At 26.5% G+C, this 23,099-nt stretch overlaps 3 protein-coding genes across 6 annotated transcripts; 2 read left to right on the forward strand and 1 right to left on the reverse strand.

The window, feature by feature from the left end:
• Positions 1 to 92: 92 nt before the first annotated feature.
• LOC126835900 (cyclic AMP-dependent transcription factor ATF-6 alpha) lies at positions 93 to 8,990 on the forward strand. Of its 3 annotated transcripts, none has more exons than XM_050568782.1 (14): positions 93 to 311; positions 5,440 to 5,483; positions 5,560 to 5,686; positions 5,756 to 5,856; positions 6,155 to 6,341; positions 6,405 to 6,470; positions 6,619 to 6,830; positions 6,901 to 7,041; positions 7,109 to 7,251; positions 7,310 to 7,510; positions 7,624 to 7,803; positions 7,871 to 8,094; positions 8,487 to 8,618; positions 8,689 to 8,990. In XM_050568782.1, exons 1-14 carry the CDS (start codon positions 266 to 268, stop codon positions 8,784 to 8,786), a joined length of 1,902 nt encoding a protein of 633 aa, XP_050424739.1. In that variant the 5' UTR covers positions 93 to 265; the 3' UTR covers positions 8,787 to 8,990. The 3 variants fall into 3 exon arrangements, with proteins under 3 accessions (XP_050424739.1, XP_050424748.1, XP_050424732.1); XM_050568791.1 differs by lacking the exon at positions 93 to 311 and adding an exon at positions 3,472 to 3,843; XM_050568775.1 differs by lacking the exon at positions 93 to 311 and adding an exon at positions 4,551 to 4,614.
• A 1,642-nt stretch (positions 8,991 to 10,632) lies between these two features.
• LOC126836130 (conserved oligomeric Golgi complex subunit 2) lies at positions 10,633 to 17,083 on the forward strand. 2 transcript variants are annotated; one of them, XM_050569296.1, is made up of 11 exons: positions 10,633 to 10,879; positions 11,080 to 11,307; positions 11,396 to 11,647; positions 11,773 to 12,074; positions 12,140 to 12,260; positions 12,345 to 12,487; positions 12,764 to 12,922; positions 14,223 to 14,449; positions 14,546 to 14,789; positions 14,856 to 15,015; positions 16,909 to 17,083. In XM_050569296.1, exons 1-11 carry the CDS (start codon positions 10,829 to 10,831, stop codon positions 17,005 to 17,007), a joined length of 1,986 nt encoding a protein of 661 aa, XP_050425253.1. In that variant the 5' UTR covers positions 10,633 to 10,828; the 3' UTR covers positions 17,008 to 17,083. The 2 variants fall into 2 exon arrangements, with proteins under 2 accessions (XP_050425253.1, XP_050425340.1); XM_050569383.1 differs by lacking the exon at positions 10,633 to 10,879 and adding an exon at positions 10,901 to 10,981 and having other exon boundaries at positions 16,909 to 17,082.
• On the reverse strand, positions 16,740 to 21,974 carry LOC126836088 (WD and tetratricopeptide repeats protein 1-like). Its single transcript, XM_050569158.1, has 11 exons — positions 21,695 to 21,974; positions 21,485 to 21,615; positions 21,297 to 21,408; positions 19,304 to 19,491; positions 18,604 to 19,139; positions 18,450 to 18,547; positions 17,906 to 18,287; positions 17,639 to 17,813; positions 17,375 to 17,567; positions 17,121 to 17,301; positions 16,740 to 16,953 (listed from the first exon to the last, which is right to left on the reverse strand). The coding sequence occupies exons 1-10, from the start codon at positions 21,755 to 21,757 to the stop codon at positions 17,122 to 17,124; spliced, it is 2,058 nt and encodes a 685-aa protein (XP_050425115.1). The 5' UTR covers positions 21,758 to 21,974; the 3' UTR covers positions 16,740 to 16,953; position 17,121.
• Between the last annotated feature and the right edge of the window lie 1,125 nt (positions 21,975 to 23,099).

A 23,099-nucleotide genomic window follows, 5' to 3' on the forward strand; every position in this document is an offset into this window, starting at 1 on the left:
GAACCCCGCATGTTTAGTGTTTTCAAATTAACATTACAATTGCGTTTTGTTTACACTTTAGAACTTGTAGGATAATAGTAAAATACGGAAAAAGAATTAATTTATCAATATTTACTTATTGGCGTTATTATAAGTTGTTTTTATTATTTTGTTATTAAGTTACAGTAATGTAACGTTTATCCTTTAAAAAATTATTACGGGACATATTGATTATTGTTATTGGTAATTGGTATTGATGACATTCAATGCCTATTAATCATTTTTAATGCCGAACAAAAATGTTTTTAACTGTTTAAATTATGCCTCATCAGGTAAGCGTTATAGTTACATTATAATGATAACTTCAAAATTATTGTTCATAACAATTAGTATAAAACTAGTTATAATATAGAGTATAAATTATTCTAATTATTGTACTAAATTCATGCCACATACTTTTTTTTATAGTTTTTAAACTTTACCTTAAAAAGCTAATATTGTTGTATAAATTTGAAAAACTTAAGTGGAAATAATGAACATTAAAAAAACTATTGTTATTAATGCTTATTTTTCTATAGTTAACTTTATGATGTAATCCAAGGCATGGAAGGTAATTCAAGGCAGGGTATTATCTAGCTTCTGCAACTTTAAATTGATTAGTTACTTTTTATAATAACTAACTAATTTGTTTAACAGTTTAATTTAAATTGATGATAATATATAATTTTTTAAACCTAAATTTTGCAGGTTGATAATTAATATTGCTATTTTTTACATTCAGTATTCGGTGTTGATTATTTAAAATGTTTAATTATTGAATGATTTTTTTGTTTTTTTGAGCATAGATGTGTCTGACTGCATTAGGATATTGAAAAAGCTGACCACTGTAACTATCAAAACACTGAGAATTTGCTTGATTAAAATATTGTTTAAATAACTTATTTTTTAATTAAAATATAACACTTAAACTGGATATTAAATTTAATTACAGTTCATCAGTTTCTTTTAAATCTATGTTTGTTACAAATAGTACATACAAATATATATTTATGGCATCGAACATTTTTCCTTCGACTAATGTCCACAAAAAAAAAATTAATTGAAAATAACAAAAGATATAAAAAACAAAATATATATGTATGTTTTTTTAACAATTAATATTTAGTGTGTTCATATTAATATGGGATGACGACTAGGTTTGAGTTACCGGGTCCGATTCAATTGGTATTGGACCTAAAAAGAACCTTAGTATTAAATATTAATCTATAATTATCTATTAATTATTAATCTTTTAACTTTTTTGGGAATTTTTATTTTGTTTACCATAAAATGTATGTAATTATCACTTTCATAATATTTGTACTTTTGTTAAGTCATACTTAATTCCATATTCAGTTTCATGACTTAAAAAAAAAACAGTTTTTGAATGCATTCTAGTTTACCTATTTAATTAAAGTACACCCTTGAAAAGTAAAATGAGTATACAACATGCCTCATACAAAAACAACAGAGAAAAAAGTTATAGTTTTACAAGACTAGCAGTACTCAAAGAAAGATATTTCTATTTGTAGACAAATAACCATTTGCAAAATTACTTCTAGTTCTAACGTACGAATATTAGGTTTAATTACAACCTCACTATTATCTATACCAGTCATATAAATTGCACAGAAACCGCTTTTGAACCTTCTCTGATTTATTTTTGAGACCGAGTTGGTAAGGATTCCAAAAAACAACTAAATTCGAAGACTGATCTTACCCAAAGATACATGCTTTACTGACAAACATTTAGGATTCTTAAGTTTTTAACAGTTACGTTTTAAATATCTCACATTTCTATTAGCTTTATAACAAATTAAATTTACATATTAAAAAAATTCAAATCTTCTGACAATAACAAACCTAGATCACGGTCTTGAAAAATTGTATTTAGATTTAATAAATGTGTTTATGAAATAAATACTAATGGCACTAAAGTACTATTGAAGAAGCCTAATATCATCAGAATTTCTAATAGGTAAATATAATTTTTTAGCCGCGTTATAGAATACCAGAGAAAAATCAAACTTATCTGTTATTATCTGCTTAATTATTACCATTTGAGAGTACCTAGTAAGATAGCATGAAAACAAAACATAAGAGGCTCGCCTATACCTAAATAATTGATTTTGGCTTATAGTCTACTGTATTAAAAGCTTTTTTTTTTGTCTGTAAGAGAAGAATACTTTTGCATATTTCATTAATTAAAGATATGCAAGTTTAAATGCTAACATCAATTAAAAATCTATGGACATTTCAACCGCTGCAACAAGATTTTTTTTATTTTATAATTTTTTGTCTACGGTAATTTTCAATGTTAGGCGCAATACAATTGTAGTGAAATTCTGAAAATAATTTTTAATTTTACCATTTATCGTGTGGGAATGCTAGCTAAAGGTTGGTCTAGTCTCTATTCGCGAATACCGGATTAGTAGGGGGTTGTGATGTAAAAACACATCTTTTTAGATGACAGCACACAGCACAATTATGGGATATATAGCATATAAGTGCATATTTTGGCATTTAAGTGAATTAGAGAATATAAGTATCATATTTCAGCTATTTTAAGAGTACATAAGTCCGTGCTCATGTAATAATATGAAAATCTTACTTGGTTACACTTCGTCATTACGCAATTGGGTACCTATTTTACCACAACATAGAAACTTCAACAAATCGTATCATTTCGTAAACAGTAAACACAAATGTGTAAATATCTATTTCAACATTCAGCAAATTGATTACTTTGCCTTAATATAGTATAGTTGAGTGACAATACCAATCGCCATTAGACAAAACACGAAAGATATAAAAAAAATCTAGAAATCCAGAAGAATTAAATAAATCATTACGAAACAATTTAAATTGTCGTGTTTAAATTTAAAATTCAAAAATTATAATACAAATTCTACATTTTTCCAGATTAGGTTGCCAATATTTTTTAAAATTTATTTTTGATTATGCCAATCAAGTTCGATTAATTATTAATACGTCCCGCTGGAACTAGGGTTAAGTCTATTACAGAAGCTAGGAAATATATTTGTATGATTAAAAAAAAACTAGAATGTTGAGCCAACACTTAAATTTCTACAACCATCTGTTTTAGAAAATAATTAAATTTACCAACGTAAAGTACATAATATATTAGTATACAATATTAAATATTATATTATGTTAGATACAATTGACAATTATTTCTAAAAACTAATATCTGGATTTTCTCAGAGGACTGCAAAAACTAAAACTTAGTAATAATACAAGATTTAGAAATTATAATATTTCTTTGATTAAAATCTGAACTAGCATCCAATCGGTTCTCCCCCCTTTCTAAAATTCGCACGAGTTTACACAAATATTGTGTGATATTTAATAAAATACTAAATAGTATTGACCACCTTTTTGTGACATTAATTTAATACGCAATAAATTGCAAATTATGTTGATATATATTTTTTATTTTATGAATTCGTTGTTTAGACTTTAGTAACATTTTTTTTGTTATTGTTTCTTAAGGCCAAGTTAAAAAATATGTATTATGGCTACACTGTGTAACACTTAACCGCCTAGTTTTTAAATAAGTAACAAGGTAGGATGCGGTTAAATAATATGGTATAGTTAATCGTAGCCGGCATCTATACTGTGTTGTATGTCTTGTTTTGAATTTTCATATTTCTTATAATAAATAATTATTACCGTTCTTTTTTATTTATTGTAACATTATTTAGCTTGGAAACGCTACTATATTAATATAGTACATAGGTATTATTACCTAGGTATTAATCTCGGAGCTCGCTATTTGAAGTATAGTAAATTTATGCATACCAGGTAAAATTTATTTATTTTTCGTCATTAAATTTATGTATACTAAGTATTATACTGACTTGTAATGTTAATATTAATAGTTGGCCATACTTAATTTTTGTTTTTGCGTTTTTTTAACAATTTAATTAAGTTTTTAGATTATTGACTTTTATTTTAATTATTACTATACTTAAATAAATATAGTGTAATTTTCAATTATATAAACTAAATTCAATCTATTAAAACTAGTCTCGTTTTTAACATTTATTGACGACAGTTCATTGCTAAAAGTAAAATATATATATATTAATAAAATATGTATTTGTATCTAGATATATTTTTAACATTAAAATACAAAATAGTTTTTATTGAGATATATAAATAAGACTTGTTTGTATGTCTAACAACTCATAATGAAATTTTAATACAAAATATTTTTACCATCGTTTTTGTATTTGCGAGGGCACAGTATCCTATAGGCTAGTGCCCGGAATGACAAGATCATTGACCCTCCTTCATTATATTGTGTTGAGTTCAAGGCCATTCATCTTTTATAAGTGATACTCATTGCTACACGTGATTTTATATTGTTGTCTTATTTCAACAGTATTTTTCATACACCCCTGTTTATTATTGTAAAATTTAGCTTACAAAAACTTATAAATAATACTTAATTCTAATTTGTTCTAAACGCACATTAATGTAAACTGCAAATTGACCGTAATTTCTATGCAGCTGCACCGATTATGACATACTGCGATTGTTATTATTATTTAAAAACAAAGCTATTTTTGAGTAATTACATAATTACTCAATGAGTAATTATGTGTTGGCGTTCATTATGATTTTAAAGACAATAACATGTCTTTAAACATGTTTAAAGATGCTCATAAATACGTTTTTCTTAACCCTTAACAAGAGCAAATTAAAAAAATTAAAATAATCACTTATTATAGTCAACCATAAAAATGTACGTTTTAATTAAAAAAAGGTTCCTTTAAGATACAATGTTTAGTTAAATTTCATAAATAAAAATTTTGAAAATTATCAACAATCATAATAACCGCCAGTCATCTTTATTTAGTTTGAAATACTATTGGTTTTATTATGATTATGTTTTAGCTTTTTGTGTATTCCAATTTCATTTTAATCACTTTTCACAATTGATTGTTGTCTGTAAACTGATAAAATTCGTCTAGTAAATTATTTTCGAGTTAGTTACCTAATTTTTTTTTATCGCTAAATATTACGTTTTAATAATACAATTTTAGTGTAGAATTTAGATGAAATAACCTCGTTATTTAACGTAGCGATAAATTTTCCCTCCAATTAAATACCATGCATATTTATTACTTTTAAAATATTTAGATTAAAAAATGAATGAGGGGAGGAGTTTTCCCTTAAAAATAAGTTTTTTTCTTTTGTAAATAAAAGTATAATTTTACTAATGTTATATAATCGTTAGTTATTTCAGTGGACTATTAAAATAAAATTAATATTCATTATTAAAATTGGCATTTATAAACTTTTATTAACTGATAACTGATACTGCTATAATGTTAAATGTTAACATTTAATAAATCATGCCATACTAAATTATAAATTAATTTTTTGTTTTAGAAACTATGGATTTTTTAGTTGAGCCAAAAAACGAACTTTTTGGAGTAAGCGAAATGTTTTGAATTATACTTACATGCAATCTTAATATTTTTAAATGTATTATGTTAAATTATTATCTAGTTTAATGAGTTGAAGATGGAATCTTTATCTCCTACATTTGATGATGAAGTTAAATTCTATTCAGAAGTCAGTGATTTGGATAATGACCTTGCAATGCAATGGAGTATTGAAACATGTTTTGGAAACGGTATGTGTTGCTCATATGAATTTTTTTTCTCTTATATTTAAAAATACCTAATTCTAATATATTATGTAGGTATTGAGTTAGAAAAAAATGACTTTTCTCCTCCGTCTTCACCTTCATCCAATGGATCTATGCCTAGTGTAGATTCACTATCATCATGCGAATCAAACCAGGTATATATATTTTTTAAACAGGTGGGATACAATTAAACATACCCGTTGTACTAATTCTAAAATGAGATTTTTTAATTTTGTTTTTTTTTAATAAATTTGATTAATTTTTAAAAAAAATTAGGTTAAAAAAAAAAATATTGAAGCTAAAAAAAATATATCTTTATATGTAAATACTTAAAAAAAAAACCCAATTTAAAGAGTAGAATTACAATTAGGTGCCAATTTCACACATATCATAAAAGTTAGGGAGTTTCAGAAATGTAAAGCAATTATACAATTATTTGTTTTTATGCTACAGGTATTGTCAAATAGCTCATCACCCAATGCACATAAAGAATTTGAATTAAACACCAGTAAAGTTATTGCCCCTAAGCCAATTGAATTAAACCAACAATTTCGAAAACTTAATTTTATACCTACTCCAGATAAACTCACTCCTGATAAAATTATTTCTTCAAGAACTGGTACGCTGATACACAATAACTGTATGTATTTTTTTAATAGTTATTTAACTTGTTAATATTTTAATTTTAAATCTTGTATTTTAGTCAATGTCTCTTCAATGTTGACTAATCAATCTGTTCAACGTCCAATTAAGATTTCAAGGACACCAAGTAATTTTTTCAAAAACTATTGAAATTTAAAATATTTAATAAATATAATAATAATAAAAATATGTTTTATCAATTATTTGTTCATAAATAATTATAATTATTTTAGGGTTTTTAACGTATTGTTTTTGTATTACATTGTTTTTGTTAGCATCAAGTGTTTCTCAAAAAATCATGTTAACTCCAGATCAATTTTCGAAAATAACTAAAATGCATAAAGAAATAAAAGTTCAACCTGAATCGGCTATTCCAACAGCACCGTTGGTAACGAGTACATCAGACATAAGTTCTCGGTTATCGATTCCTAGAGTTGATTTAACTACGACTAGATCTCACAGCCCAACTACCTTACAGTATAATCAAGTAAATCATAAAGAAACTTTTTAATTGTCAACATAAGACAGACTCAAAATGTAATAATTATTAATAACAGATAAATGCAATAAAACGACATCAGCGAATGATTAGAAATCGAGAAGCAGCGAGTTTATCAAGAAAAAAGAAAAAAGAATATGTCACATCACTTGAAGAAAAAGTGAACATGCTGCAGAAAGAAAATTTAGAATTGAAAATAGTAATTAATTAAAATTATCACTGTTTTCAAATAACTAAATAATAATTTACAATAAATTATTTTTTAGGAAAATTCATCTCTCAAAGAAAGACTCAAAATATTTGATAAACTATCGATGATAACTGATCGACCGTTAATCAAAAAGGCAAAAAAAGCTACTGCTATACTTTCTGTAGTTCTAGTAATCTCTTTCAATATCATTCCTTTAGGGTAATATAACTAGTTTTAGCATTAACATCTAATGTTTATACAAAAATTGTCTATTTAGACTCTTTAATTCAAGGCAATCTGACAATTCTGGAATTTCTATGAATCAATTAAGAAATAATAAACCAAAAAGCATTGATAAGTTTAATTATCACAGTAGAAATATTTTGTGGGTCAGCGATTTTGAAGATACTAACTCTTCCTGGAATTCTACTGAACATTTAATGTGTCCTATGTATATTAATGTATCTGAGTCAAAAAGGTAAAAAGGCATTATATTACAATGATTTTTCAACCATCGGTATAAATATATCTTTTTTTTTTTTAACTTTGTAATATAACATTGCAATAAATATTAACTTTCAATAATTTTAGAATTGATAGTGAACTAAGAAAATGGATTGAACCAAGAAATATAAATTTGGATAAAGACGATATTACTGTAGTTCAAATTGACTCGAACATGCTAAATTCAAATACTAAAAATATAAATCAAAACAAAACTGTCAAAAGCAAGGATAAAAAAAAAGAAAAATCGCATAATCCCAACTTGAAGTAACTAAAAATATTAGCCAAACTGAAGTTAAAATATTTAAGTTTTTCTCTTTAATTGTTTATTTAGGAAACAAAGAGATAGTCTGTTTAAAAACAGTTTCATTGAAATGTTTGGTCAGCTTAAATTTGATGCTAAAGAAAGTTTATTTGATTCAATCGAAAGACAAGAAGATACATTTTATGTTGTATCCTTTTCTGGTGATCATCTATTATTGCCAGCAAGTCATAATGTCTCTAACACTACACATCGACCCAAAATGTCACTTGTATTTCCTGCGTTAACATCAAATGGTAAAATAAAAAATTACACAAAATTCTAATGTATTTTTACCTTTACTTATTAAATGATTTTCCCTTAATATTTCAGTTTTCTAGATTTAAAGCTTGTTTTTTTTTATACATTATAATCAGTGACCTAGAAAGAATAAAAATGGTACTATTTTTTAATTTTTTTTTCAAGTTTCAGAACGTATAACAAATAGATAAATAAAAAATATTTTATTGCTCCAGTATATTACTGGAGATAAAGATCTAGAGAATTAATTTCTGATTATAATATTTTATTTTATAATATTGTAATAAAATATATAAATTATATTATATTATTAATTATATTATATTATATTATATTATAATTTATTATATAATAAATTATAATAATACAAACAAATTTTTATTTACAGGATCTGATTTTGTAACAATGATACAAATCGATTGTGCGGTAACAGATACAAAAACTTTACACTTGCGTGACACTCATTTAAGAAACAATAATGATCTTAGGAATAATGCTTCTCACCCTAAACAAAATAACAGTAAGTTATAAAAATTGATTTCTCATTATAGTGTAATATAATAATCATTAAAAAAAATAAATGTTTTTAGTCAGGAGAACTAGCATGGCGCACAGACCATATTTCTTACGACAAACCTACTCTGGAACAATGTTTGGTAAAATTAACAATAGACTTCCTAGTTATTAAAAATTATACATATTACTTACATTTTTTATTCATGATGTATTATTTTATTAATATTATATGAAATACTTTATTTTATTTTATAAAATGTGATCTACTATTACCTATTTATAGAACTATTGATGATTTGAAATTATATTTATTTTAAATTAAATATATTTCCTAACTTTCAAGTTACTAGTAAAACTAATTGTTGCAATAATAATTTTAGTAGTAATAATATTTAAATTAAATTCAACAATTTAACAAAGAATATAAATGTACCTCTACATTTATTATTAATTAGATATGTAAGTCTTAATTATTTTAGCATAATTTGTGTTTATATAAAACTAACTAGAAATAATACTTTATGTAGAATATGGATGTTTTATCAAGTCAATAATTAGTAAATCCATCTTATTGTGTAAATATTTTTTTAAGATATTCATCATTTTGTATTGTTTTTTATTTACGTGTTATACTTAAGCCCAAATTTTGTTTTACCTTTATTTTTTATTATTCTTTAATGAATCTTTAATTAGCTTTATGGTTTAATAAACAATTGTGATGGAAATACAAAAGCCGTTAACCGTTTTGGGAATTGACGTTTTTGTTGTGGCTGGAGCCGTTTGGGAAAAGGAAAGCCAAATGGGCTTTAGGCAAATTTACTGCATAGAGTAATTTCCTCCCCTCTTTGTTTTTTCCTAAATAAAATAAAATGTTTGACTACATTTTTTTTTTTTTTTTTATTAAATATGTTTAGTTCTATTCTACCTTATGAAAGGTAACTAATTTTCATACCTAAAACCCTAAAACTTCACCTAAAAAAGCGAAATAAAGAAAAAGTTATCCCTTCTAGGAAATTTTAAAACTATAACTAATTAAAGCGCTGTCGTTTTATATTGAAAAATATATAAATTTGTTGGATGTTTTTCTCAATTTTAGGTGTAAACTTTTATTCATTTTTGGCCCAATAAGGTTCGATTTCTGATTTATAGAGTTGCTACACAAAGAAATTGGTTCAGCGGTTAAAAGATATCGTAGGCCCAGACACAGAAAAAAAACAAATCATTGTAAATTCAGCTCCGCATCGAAGCTTAAAAAAGTACTTACAGTGTGAATACTGTTCAAACTATACATGTTAGAAAGCTGTACCATATAATATTACTATTTGGTTGTGTGAAAAATATTATTATTGATATTACATGAGGCTAATACCCTGTTCATAGGGGAAAATAACTATCGAGTGGTCTATGTATAGAGAGGTGGAAAATCTAACGATTTCTAGAGTATAGGAAGTACAGCTTTATAACTTAGGCTTTAAGAAAATAAATATAAAAAAACTACTTTTAATAATTAGCTTTGTTCTTTTTAAAAACATTGGGAGTTAAAATTAAATTATGTGGTAAGTAGTGTTTTGAGTCAGCTGTGAAGGTAAAAATTTGACATATTTGTAGCAGTACCTTTCCAAAAAAAGTCGATTTTTATACTCATTTAGTGGTTTCTACTTCCCAGTATTAGTAATATAATAGAAAATAAAGAAAACATATTTAAGAAGATATTTATTTAATTTAAAAGAAGACGTCTCCAATCATAGAAAAAACAATAAATATCATGAACAAAACCAATAACTATACCCAAAATTGCAGCCTACCAGGGGATATTTTCAAAGCAGCCGACTATAGGCAATACGCGTTTTAATTTTGTAAACATCCAATTTTTCCATGATTATGAAACACCCTATATTAATATTATTCAGAGTTCAGTGCTTCGTGGCAATCGTGTTATCTCATGGAGATAGATGTGATAACGCTTATCGATAATGAGCATTTATGATTGTTAAATGTTGGATATTATTTTAAATATTTGTTTATTTAAACAATAAAAATGGTGTTAATTAATTTTTTTGCTTATTTATTTTCATAAATAATAATAATAGTTAAAAAATAATTGAAAACTTTGGCAAATTTTTTAATCATTAATAGTCTATTTAAAATATATTTTACTTAAATGTTTTAATAAAAAAAAGTGGCAAATTCTGGTACCTATAAAAATCAATCTAAATGGACAATGATAACTTGTCTAATGTATTTGATATGCAAACTTTTTCAAAGGTAATAAACATATATAATATTTATGTTTTTAGTTTATTATTATTAAATTGATATGGCATAATAACATCTATAAGTCACATAAAAAGTGTTTGATATAATCATGTAACAATATAATTATTTTTACACAATACCTACAAAATGTGTATTTTTAATTGTAATTACTGAATAAATAAAATAACACATTTATTATTATTTTCTAGGAAACATTTTCAGTTGACGATTTCCTTACTGAAAACCGTAATAAAATGACATTAGAGAACATGAGAGTTGAAATGGGAATCTTTTTGAAAGATCTACGTAATAAGATGATAAATTCTTTGAATGATGACTGTGATAAATATTTTCATTTATCTCGTGGACTAATTGGCATTGATCATCAATTGGCAACCTTAAAACCTGGATTACATTCAATTAGTCATTCAGTTCAAGTATAGAATTACTATTTTACCTATTGTTATGATATCTATATATTTTTTATATGTATTATTATGTTTTACTATTTTTAATGTTTTATAGTTAGCTAAAAAGAATTTAGAAAATACATTGCAAATTTTAGATGAAGAAATACAATTAAACAAACGGTTATGTGAAAATAAACAAGCTTATTACGCTATTATTGAAGTACAAAATTCACTTGAAAAATTAGAGAAGTTGTTAAATTATAATGGTTGTGATGTTATAATTCTGACACGAGTTATTGCCGAGTACAATCGTCTTACGTCTTACATGGAAAAATCGAGCAAAATTGTTAAGCAAGTACACTTTAAGGTATCGCTTAACGGCCATATTGTTTTATTATTATTAATTATTTTTGCTTTCCACATCACGTTTTAAGTTTAACAAATTAGTAATCTTAAAGATATGTAATTTTAATAAAATAATTTTTTTTTTAGAAAAAAACAATAATTTATGATCTATTGATTACGAATTTAAATAGAATGTTTATTGCTTCGCTGAAAACCAATTCAAAAACAGTAAGACGCTACCTTGAGTTGTATTTATCGTTGGGGAGGATTAAATCAGCTGAAGATGTATGCAGATCAGAAATGATTGCGCCCAAAATTGCATCTCTGTTAAATGAAAATAATCTGGTAAATTGTAATGATGGGTTAAATAGTTTGTACAACAAATCTAATGACTTCCTTTTACACGATTTAAAAAATCTTCTCGAAGCGGCAGTGGAGCTAAATATATTGTACGTCTTTATACTTCAAATTGAATTTCTGTACATAACTACCACTTATACAGTACAATTTTCAGGAACTCGAAATTATACAAATTTGATTTCATAACCAAAAGCTATTGGCCTGAGATCAGCTCCCGATTACAAAACAATTTAAAAAGCATTTATAACTTAAGAGAACCAGATGTTTTTATTAAAGTATGTTATTATTCAGTAGTTTTAATTTAGTATTTTTTAAAATTCTATTCAATAATTCAATGTTATTATTTATATTTGTTGTAGAATTATAAAATTACATTTGAGGAATTTATGAAACATTTAAATCTGTTATCTATTTCCCAATGTGAATCTCAGCCGTTGTATGCATTAGAAAGTTATAATGATTTTAAAATGCGTTGGAATTTACCAGTTTATTACCAGTATCGGTAACATTATATTATTATTTTATCAATAATTATATTAGGTATTATTTATAAATAATTGATGAATCATTTGTATAGAAAAAATTATATTTAATCTTTTTTATGTCAAGTTTGATACATTTATTTGTTTATATTGTAATTATATAGTTTCGGAACTTTTTTTAGCTCGTTAACAAAAATATTGTATCAATGTATTTTACTAATTCTCTTAATTTTTTATTCTTTTTTTTTTGAACATTTATATTTTTTAACATATAAATTATTTATTTTTAATTTCAGTTACCAAGAAATTGGTTATTGGGCTGAGAGTGTTATGAATAATGAAAGTTATGATATGTGTGATGACAATTATTTTAAGCTTAAAGTAACAAAGACTATATGGGATTGTATGTGCTTTAGTCTAGATCAAAATGTTTTCATTATTGATCTTAGTCATAGGTAAATATAAAAAAAGAAGTTTTTATTTATTTAACCCAAACGGAAAAGGACATTGGGCGTCTTAAAAGCCCCATACTTTGTTTATATATATATATATGTATATTAAATTAACATTATTATATTTTTTGTCTTGTCCGATGTGTCTCCTAAACCGCTGTACTGATTTCTTCATGTTCAAGTCTAAAGATCAAAAATAGTTCTTAAAAGGTACTTTATTGGCCTAAAAATTGAAATGTTCATCTCTTCCACTTAAAAATTGAGAAGAACACCCAAAAATTGTATACATTTTCAAGTTAAAATTATGGTGCCGTATAACTTTTTTTGAATTACTTCCAAATATTCATGGGATGTTTTAAATATTATATAGTGCTGTTATAAAAAAAAGGGAAAATTTACACTTGACCATATTAAATTCCTAGGTGTTTATGTATGAATCAGTCAACGGGTATCTGAAAAACATTTTCATTATTTTGTTTATTATGATGATTACAATGGCAACTAACTAATTAAGTGATAAGGCTATTTGCTTCTAAAATTTATTCTCCTCATATTTCTCGTGCATAAGCTAGGTCCAAGATTCTATTCCAATCCCGGTTTTAACTCCTTTGGGTCTTTTCTAACCACATCAAGCCATCTTTGCCTTGGACGTCTTGTGGTCTTTTTCGTTCTCTTAATTTACCAACACCATTTTAATAAAAAAGCCATCTGCTCTCCATTCATGACCTGCCCAAACAAGTCTTGAACCCCTTGCAAACTGCAATGTATAGTCTTTAGTTCCTCATTTGGCCTCCTTTTTCATTTTTGCTCACTATCATCAAATACAGGGCCATATATTTTTATTAAAATATTTTTCTCAAAAACAATAAATTTATTGTAGTCCCTTTCTGTTGTGGCCCATTTACTCTATTACTAAAATTATATTGATTTTTGTGATGTTAATTAATATTTTTACATGTATGATACATTTCCCAATTCATAAAGTCCATTTTATATGTTCAATAGATTGTTTTCTCAAAATTTAAACAAAACGAATTCAAATTAATCATTAAATTCATAAAACATTTTGGGGGAAACCCAAATGCCAAATAACATGATTATAAACACATTTATTGTCATTTAAATTACTTATAATTGATACTTTTTACCATCTACAATTCGCATCAAAACATTTGAAAATGATTTTATCACTTTTAATTATAATAATTCTTGAAGACCTGAGACCTCTCCATCCCCATTGTGCTGACTTTTTTATTTTTATTTAAAATATAATTAATAATAAATTGTAAAATACATTTTTTAGATTTTTTAAATTGATTTTACAATTAATTTCGAGATACCAAACATGGGCAAATGATGTCATTAGCAAATCAAAGATGGATATAAAAGAATTTATTACACGTGTAAAGTTTCTCGAAAATCTTGAGGAAGATTTGAAAGGGTTTTATGTTAAATTTAATGATTTTTGTTGTATGTTGGAACAACTATTGCAAACAAAGATACCTAAGGAACTATTAGAACAGCAAAAAAGTAATTATTTTAATTATAACTGTAGTTTATCCAACTCCAACCAAGCATCTGTAACTTCATAGGTAATTCTTATGAATGTTATTTTTTTGTTTCCAGATTGTATTATGAATGTAAGTCTGGATCCATTGGTCAATAGTATAAGTAAATTTAAAGTACAAATAGTAATAGATGAAGCAATGTCTCATGTTATCCGAGTAACTGATGTACCTCGGTTGTTTAGACATACTAATAGAGAATGCCCAACAGAGCCATGTGCCTATATGAAATCAATTGTAACTGCATTAAAAATATTACAAAACAATGATTGTAAAAAACAAGTATTGGATTATGTAGTGACACAGTAAGTAGTTTAATGTAGTTTTTCCCTTGATTATTAATAATGTTTTATATTTATAATATTTTTAAGGTATGTTGCTTACATAGACGATGTAGTTAAAGCTATTAAAAAGACCGAAGAAAGCTTGAGAAAATTAAAAAAAGTAAGGGATCCAAATTATAAAGTTAACATGGATGATGATAAGATCCGTTGTCAATTATCTTTAGATGTAAACTTCTTGTTTCTTTCTGTAAGTATTAGTTAATTCCTTATGTGCAGGTTTCTTAGCATTTTTTTTATTAGAGGATGAGTGGGTAAGGTGGCAGTATGTTAGCATTTATTGTTTTTGGTTCAACACTTGGGGGGCGACCCTGTGTACTGGTCAGAAATCATCTAATGAATAGGAGCTGACATTCTCCTCTCCAGGGTTTAGCTGATGATCCGTTCCAGATAGCGAAGTCATCAGGAAACATTCTCCTTAGGAAAGGCAAACAATGTCCCTATATTGGCTGTTTAGCTATTTCTATTTTCCATTTACATTCTACTACTTTTTATGTATTAAAAAGAAAAATGGTGAAATTAGTTTTAATGGGGCAAGTTTTTAGCATGCAGTAAATGCTACATTACAAATGTGTAACATATTACGGACTTAAAATTGTTTATCTTTTAACATAGTTCCCATCCAAAAAGACAACATGATTCACAGGATATGAATTTTTCAAACTATGTGTCATATTTTTTCAATAATACAAATAACTTCTAACTTTACGGTGGAACTAAGAAATTATTGTTTTTACAATGTGTTTTTGTTTAATTTTTCTTTGTTTCTTATGCTCGCCACACAATATCTTTTTAACGAGCAAATAGAACTCTTCATGTAATATGTCTATAGATACAAAATCATACTTATTGAGTCTTTATGAGACCAAAACTTACCCTTTCCCTTCAAAGTGTTATAGATTTTTCAACTTAAAATTATGGCATGCTTAAACTTATTTAAAATAGTAGAATTACTTCCAAAGTTATGTGTGATATTCTTTAGAAATACTACTACCAATATACAGTAAAAAATCAATTTTCATATTAGTCATTTGTTGTGGTTTATACAATATTATAAATATCCCAATCATCAACTAGCAAGTTTAAAATTCTGTATTTGCGCTTTTTTATTGAGGTCAATTTAAAAAAAATAAAATAATAAAATTAGTAAAACATTTACTGTCTAAAAATGTACTTATATTTAATAATTTTTGGCACCTACAGTTATGCAATTAAGTATTTTAATAACTATAATAATTTAGTTATGACCTGTGACATCTCGATGCCACTTGACAGGCTTTTTAATATTAGATACCCATAACTCTTACTTTTGTTTGTCAAGATGAAAAATATAAATGAGATAAATTCTTTGTTTTTATATTTATATAAACATAATATATTTATTTATGTTATTACGTTTTTCACAATGTATAATATTACAACAATTGATTTCCTTCAACAAAGTTATTCTGGGCATAATCTTCACTATCTTGGCAAAATGCCACATTCTTAATATATCTTAATTTTACATTTATTAAGTGTTTTTTTTAAATTACCAAAGGTTCAAAGGAATTTTCCACTTTGCCTGTAACATCTTCAACACTTCTATATAATAAGATACATATATACAGATTATACATTTATAACTATTATGGTATGTTATCTTAAAATATAAAATATCGCTGAGGTATTTACGAAATACATATAAGAAACATATAGTTTTTAATGTTTAGCCATCATCAGACTACAAAAAAAAAAATTATATATATATATATATTATTGGGATCATATTTTTAAGATTATTTATTAACCTTATAATAAAATGTTTCATATTGTTAGAATATTAAAAATTAAATATTTTATACACATATATAAAAAAGATTTGTATGTGTACTTTACTGTGATTAAATGTCCATACTAGATTTTTATCAACATTAAAAATTAAAATAAGACGTATTTATAGCTATAAATTAATCAGTTTAAAGATATAATTGGTTTAAAAAATAAAAGATTAACCTATATATTTTTTAAAATATTTTTATTATAAACTAATACATTTTATTACATTCTGTACAAATAAGTATTTACATAATTTTATTTTCAGATTGGTAGCATGTCATTACCCGAATTGGATGAAATTGAAGCCAAGCTAGAAAGAGTAAAAGAAAACATGTTGATTGATAAAAATGAAACTGTAAAATAACTTTATTATAAAAACAAAATTAAATATTTTTTTTACATATTAAGGGATTAGAAAAACATATATAAATAAAGATTATACTTTGTAAAAAATATATATATATATTTATTTCATACATTAACTAGTTCTGCACGAATAAAACTGCCCAGGTTCTGGTGGATCTCGTCTATCTCTTGTATCACTCACACTAAAGCCAAAGTTACGTATAGCTATATCAAATGGATCTACTATCATTCGTCTTTGGTTTTCCATTGCTGTCGATGAAAAGTTTTTTACTTCATGTTCGTTTACAATGTCCTATGTACCAATAAAATAATTTAAGAAATAGTTTTGAAAATATAATATATTTTACACTTGAATATATGTTTACATCTGGCAGCGGAGTCCACAATTTGACAACATTATCGATTCCACTGGTCGCGAGCATGAACTCTGATGGATGTGCCTGCAAACAATTTACAATTGAACTATCTCCTTTTAACACTAGCAAGTTGTTCTCTGTATTTTTATCCCACACAAAAAATAAGCCGTCGTCTGAACCAGCCACTATATATTGACCTTGACTGAAAAAAAAAAACAATTACACTCAAACAACATCATATATTTCAAAAAGGAATAATCATTCCATTTATACCTTCCAAAAAAATTTGCTTCTTTAATGTCTGTAGAAGTGTTGCAGTGACCATAATATCTATGATAATAATCTTTAGCTTTTTTACGCCAGCATTCTTCTTGTTTACTTTTTTGATTTAGTTCAAAATCATTTTGTTGATCATCTTTTCTCTCATTGTGTAACGTCTCATTGACATCTAATAAATATAATAATGATAAAACGTGAATTATACGTTATAAATTATAATATATAATTATATACTTAAATATCAACTTTTAACAAGAATACCATTGTTTGGATTAGTTGCAGATTCCTTTTTGATTTTTTCATTGGCAAAAAGTATGTTTGCACTAAGAGTTTTATACGCCGGACTACTTTTGTATGAAGGGAACTTCAACTTGAAGTGTTCTAAATACATTTGCGACTCGCTTAACTTTCCCAGTTCAAATAGACATACAGTCATACGAAAAAAAGCTTTCATATGGTGTGGATCAAGTTTTAATGCAGTGACACAATCTCTAAGAGCTGCGTAAAGATCACCTTCCCATTTTCGTTTAATATATGCAGCTGCTCTATTCGAAAACAATACGCTACTTTGATAAATATTAATTGCCTGGTTGTACAAACGTATTGCGGTTGTATACTCCTGTTGTTCAAAAAAAAAGTTTGCCTGTAAATAAATTCAATGTACACTTAATTTTGTTTAAATAAATGACAAATTTATGTTCTAAATTTTAGTTTGAGTTAAAGGCTATATATAAAATCTAAAAAATATTCACAAATTATAGTTTTTAAGAAAAGTATATAATATTTTGGTAAAAAATCGATTTACCTCAAGTTTCAGTTTTTCTATTTCTTCCGGTAATGCAGAATGTACAACAGGAGTAGATTCATTAGGCAGACTTATAGAAGACCCTTCACCATCATCGCCTAAAAAAACATATCTTTCCTTTTAATCTTATTTTATTAAATATATATTAACTTACGAGAAATGTTTACAATATTGGGGATAGCATAATAAGAATGCTCGGCAGGATTAATCAAATCGAATAGATAAATATGTTCTCCCCCTAAGTTAACAAGAAGTTCGCGTCCATCAGGACTGAAATTCAAATAAGTGGTTCCAATAGATTGATTCTTTTGTTGTGCCTGAAGTTCAGTCAAATAAATATGACCAGGTATATAATATTGAACACTGCTATCTGTAATATTGTTAGTTTTAGCAAATAAGTTATCTTCGACAGCTTCAACCAGACGATAAAAAATCAGAGGCAAGTCCACAGGTCCATCATTTGGAGGTGCTGTAGGTGTTAATTTAACAGATGTTAATGAATTAATCATTCTACGGTCATATAAACGAACATATGGGTCATTTGCCCCAATAGCAAGCTGTTCTGGTCTCATTTGATTTATGGCTAAACATTTAGCTTCGGCCGTTGTTCCTAAATGAGTACGCAAGAACACTAAAACATTTTTAGTGTTTTCCGATAAACATTGATGACTAATTCTCATGTCATGTTGCCTGTAATAAAACAATAAAACATAAATAACTGAGCGTTACAAAGCTAATTGTTAAAATATTATCAAAAGCATAAGAAAAAAATTGTACTTTTTATTTAATTAAAAAAAAAAAATTAGAACTTTTAATTTTACTTATTTTATTTTGTTCATAAAAAATGTAATTACCTGATAGTTCCATCTTCTGAAGCACTCCAGTAAACATGAGGGGTGTCATTTGCAACAGCAATCCTCTTCACGCGGCCTCGAGCACAAGTGCAAGCAGTTATTTGCTTCCCGGTAGTTACGTTATATGTATGAGAGAACCAATCGCCAGCTCCAGTTGCCACAATATCATCATGACAGTTAGGTAGAAACTAGAAAACATAGATTTTAAAATTGTGATTTGTGTTAAGCGAAAACTAGCTAAACAGTAAAATACATTTTGTGTATAACCTGTGAATAAATTCTGGTCACACATAATTTCCAGTCATTTTCGGTTTTAATACTTATTATTATGTATCAACTATTAATCAGTGGTGTAGTCGTAAGAGTATACGATATGTGTGGGTACACATTACCACCACTTTTCTTTGTATGGGTGTATAACAAAAATCATATGCTCTTCGGGTAAAGAACAAAAAATGTAACCCCACCTTTACATTCAGCCCACTTTCGTGGCAGTGAGCATGAAAGTTGGCAGCGTGAGAATGTAAACACGCCAATCACACTGACCATGCTCCTTGCATTGTCGCTGCCCGATGCTCCCGCCAACGCCGGTTTTTTGGGCAGTGCGAACAGCAGCCTAACTGGTTAACAATGGGCAATGTAAACACTCACTACCTTCGACGCTGCCACTGAAGTATTTCATGAAGTAAATACAGTAGCGCTAGAAGCAATGGCAATGACTGAATGTAAAGGTGGTATAAGCAGTTATTACATTAATGGGTCAAACAAGGAACAATTCTCACCTTTTGCATAAAATTCAAGAAAAATGTACTAAAAGTTTTTAAATGTTTTAACTTCAAAACAATTATCATATAGTTTGACATTTATTTCAGGTAAACTTATTCTCAGACTCTTAGAGGCATATTTTTCATTTTGCAATTTGGGTGTTAGACAGGCCAAGGAATTTTAGACAATGTCCTTAAGCCAATATATTAGGAAATTATTCATAGCATTACAAAATATATTAAAAATTAATGTTATCTCAATGTGCATATTGTTATTGGGCCCCCACCCGGAGAGAGTGTGTTAGATCTAAGATTTAAGTTTTTAGGTTTAACTCAAAGGTTGAGTGGGTGTGTAGAGCATACACTCAAACAAAGTAGTAAATTTATTGATTTCAATAAACAGCATCGGAAAACTGGGGGGAAATTATGCCCCAACAGGCAAGTACCTCCCCAGTTAACTATGGGTTCATGTGCAAAAAAAAAGAGTAGTAAGACTATTAGGGTAGGTGCAAAATGATTTAAGTATCTGCAGCATAATGTCATGCATACCAGGAAACTGAATTTTTAAAACTTTAAATGAACCTCACTATCGTATCTTTTTATAATTATAAACATCAATTTGATTATATGAATGTAAATAAAATTACTTTTAAAATTAGGTATATTACATTTTACCAGTAGAAGTGTACATAATAAGCTCAATGGGATACTAATTATTCCCAATTGGTCCTTTTCTTGGTAGGCTTTTAACTATACAATATTACTACTTAACACATGCAAATATACACAGAGGCCAAACCAATTATAATACGCAATAATAAATAATACATTTAAACACTTCCGCTAATAAAAAAATATTAAGGTAAAGAAAATTATAAATAACAATAGTTACAGTAATTTAAAAGTTATTTTTTTAACATATTACTCATGAATATGTATATGTATGTTTATAAGATTAAAAATAAATAGGTGTATATTGATTACGTTTTTTAACAAAAACATTTTTTTAAAAATGTATTAAGTATGCATGATAAAAATAATAAAATGGAATACATTTCTTGTAAAAGAAGTTATTTTGAGCAAAGCCTCCCACGAGGCGGTACATATAAGTAGATTTGGGCCCTTTTTATACTTCCCAGTAACACAAATTAGCCTACTCACTCATAAATATTTCACTTATATTACTTTATAGGATGGATTTTATTATAGATGGCATTCTTTTTTTTTACCTTTACTGTAAATATATTGCCCCGGTGCAATGTTTTAATAGTAGTTTTTTTTTTTTGTAAAAATGGATCCCATAATATCACTTGAAAATCATCTGATGCTGATGCCAACACACTAAAAATATCATAGTTTAATTAGTTATGTTTTTTTATAACAATTAATGGCTAACACTATAAATAAAATTAGATACCTTCCATTTTCATTCCATTCCAGGCAATTCACACATCCTTCATGCCCTTCAAGTTCAGTGAGCAGGCTTAATTTTGTTATACATTTATTTGATATTTCGCTTTTTAAAGCATATTTGGTGCGAATTTGATCCTAATATAACAGTAATAAAAAAAATTCATCAAAGTGAGGAATAATACTATTTATATAATTTTTTCTATAAATATGTTACATTGATTTCTCTTTCCCTTAATAACTGCAATATGTTACGACGCTTTTTAATTTTAGGAGACATGATTTTTTAATGAAAAATCAAAAATATAATAGCACCAACACTAATATAAACACAATATCCTTATTTAAAACATTTGGTTATTAGTCAATAATCTAACGTGATTAAAAGAATATTAGTTACATTATATGTTATTTTTATTTGAATATGTTTTTACAAAAATATTAATAGCTTTATATATTATAATACAATCAACAAAAACAAACAACAGTTAAACATATCACAGTAGCTAACAGTAGACGATTTTAATATCGTCATACTCTGATCAATACATAATATTACTTATCATAATATTATATTCCTGTATTCCTTATCTCGTAAATTTTAAAATAACATACCTAGTCTTATCACAAAGTATCAATGGTATAAACATTTTCAACTATCGTGACGAAATTAAATATAACCAATGCTAGTAGGTAGTAAGTACCTACCAATTTTGTCGCTTAAAATTTTAGAGGATCATGTATATTTCTTACGAGAAAAAAACTATAATTTAGAGAGAGCTTAATTAAGGATTTTATATAGGCTCTATATTGTTATAATATCTGTAATTTATAACGGGAATATTAAAACTATAAACTTATAGTTCTAGTACAATGTACAAACAAAATGTTTGTATAACAGTGAGTATTAATTTTCATTGGTTAGTTTTCATAGGTGTAATAAATGATAAAAGTTGTTAGTTGATACAAAAAAAGTAAAATACAGAGAGGATTTTTAATTTTTCCGCACATCAACATATATATTTTACCGCATCATCATAAATAAATTTTGAATTTTCTTTCATGACATTTAATGTAATGAAGAAGTCCTAAATAAGTTAATCACCGTTATTCAAGTTATACGCTTGAAAAGGTGGTAAAGGACTATAATAATAGGGATATTTAAGACAAATGAGAAATGTAATTTATGCAGAGTGAAACTCGGAATGGACGTGGCCAATATATAAAATCGATTACACAATGAAATAGATGTTATCAACTTAAGATGGTTTGACATTATTAAAAGGGACCTGACAAGACTAATGCAACATTAAACAACTTTATAGGATTGAATAGAGAACAATGGAGAAAAATATAAGACGCGGTTTAATATCTATGCAAATGGCACATTTTAATTAGCCGAAGAAGAATAATACGATTAAGAACACTTTTGCCTTTGAGGGTATTTTAAAGTTGACTTCTAATGGCAGGCCTCGCTCTCTTGAGGGTTAACTGTTGAGAGATAGCTGACCGTGACGAAAAAGCATTACGACACGTACTGATTAATATATACCATCTGATTAATAATATCCTTTTTAATTGTCATGTATAATAATTATCATGTTGGTATTTTTTTTTTGAAA

Source organism: Adelges cooleyi, unplaced genomic scaffold, assembly GCF_023614345.1.
Source record: "Adelges cooleyi isolate 19-005CV unplaced genomic scaffold, UGA_ACOO_1.1 ACOO_flye_CR_arks_rails_tigmint_CR_PRNA_1, whole genome shotgun sequence".
Lineage (NCBI taxonomy): Eukaryota > Metazoa > Arthropoda > Insecta > Hemiptera > Adelgidae > Adelges > Adelges cooleyi.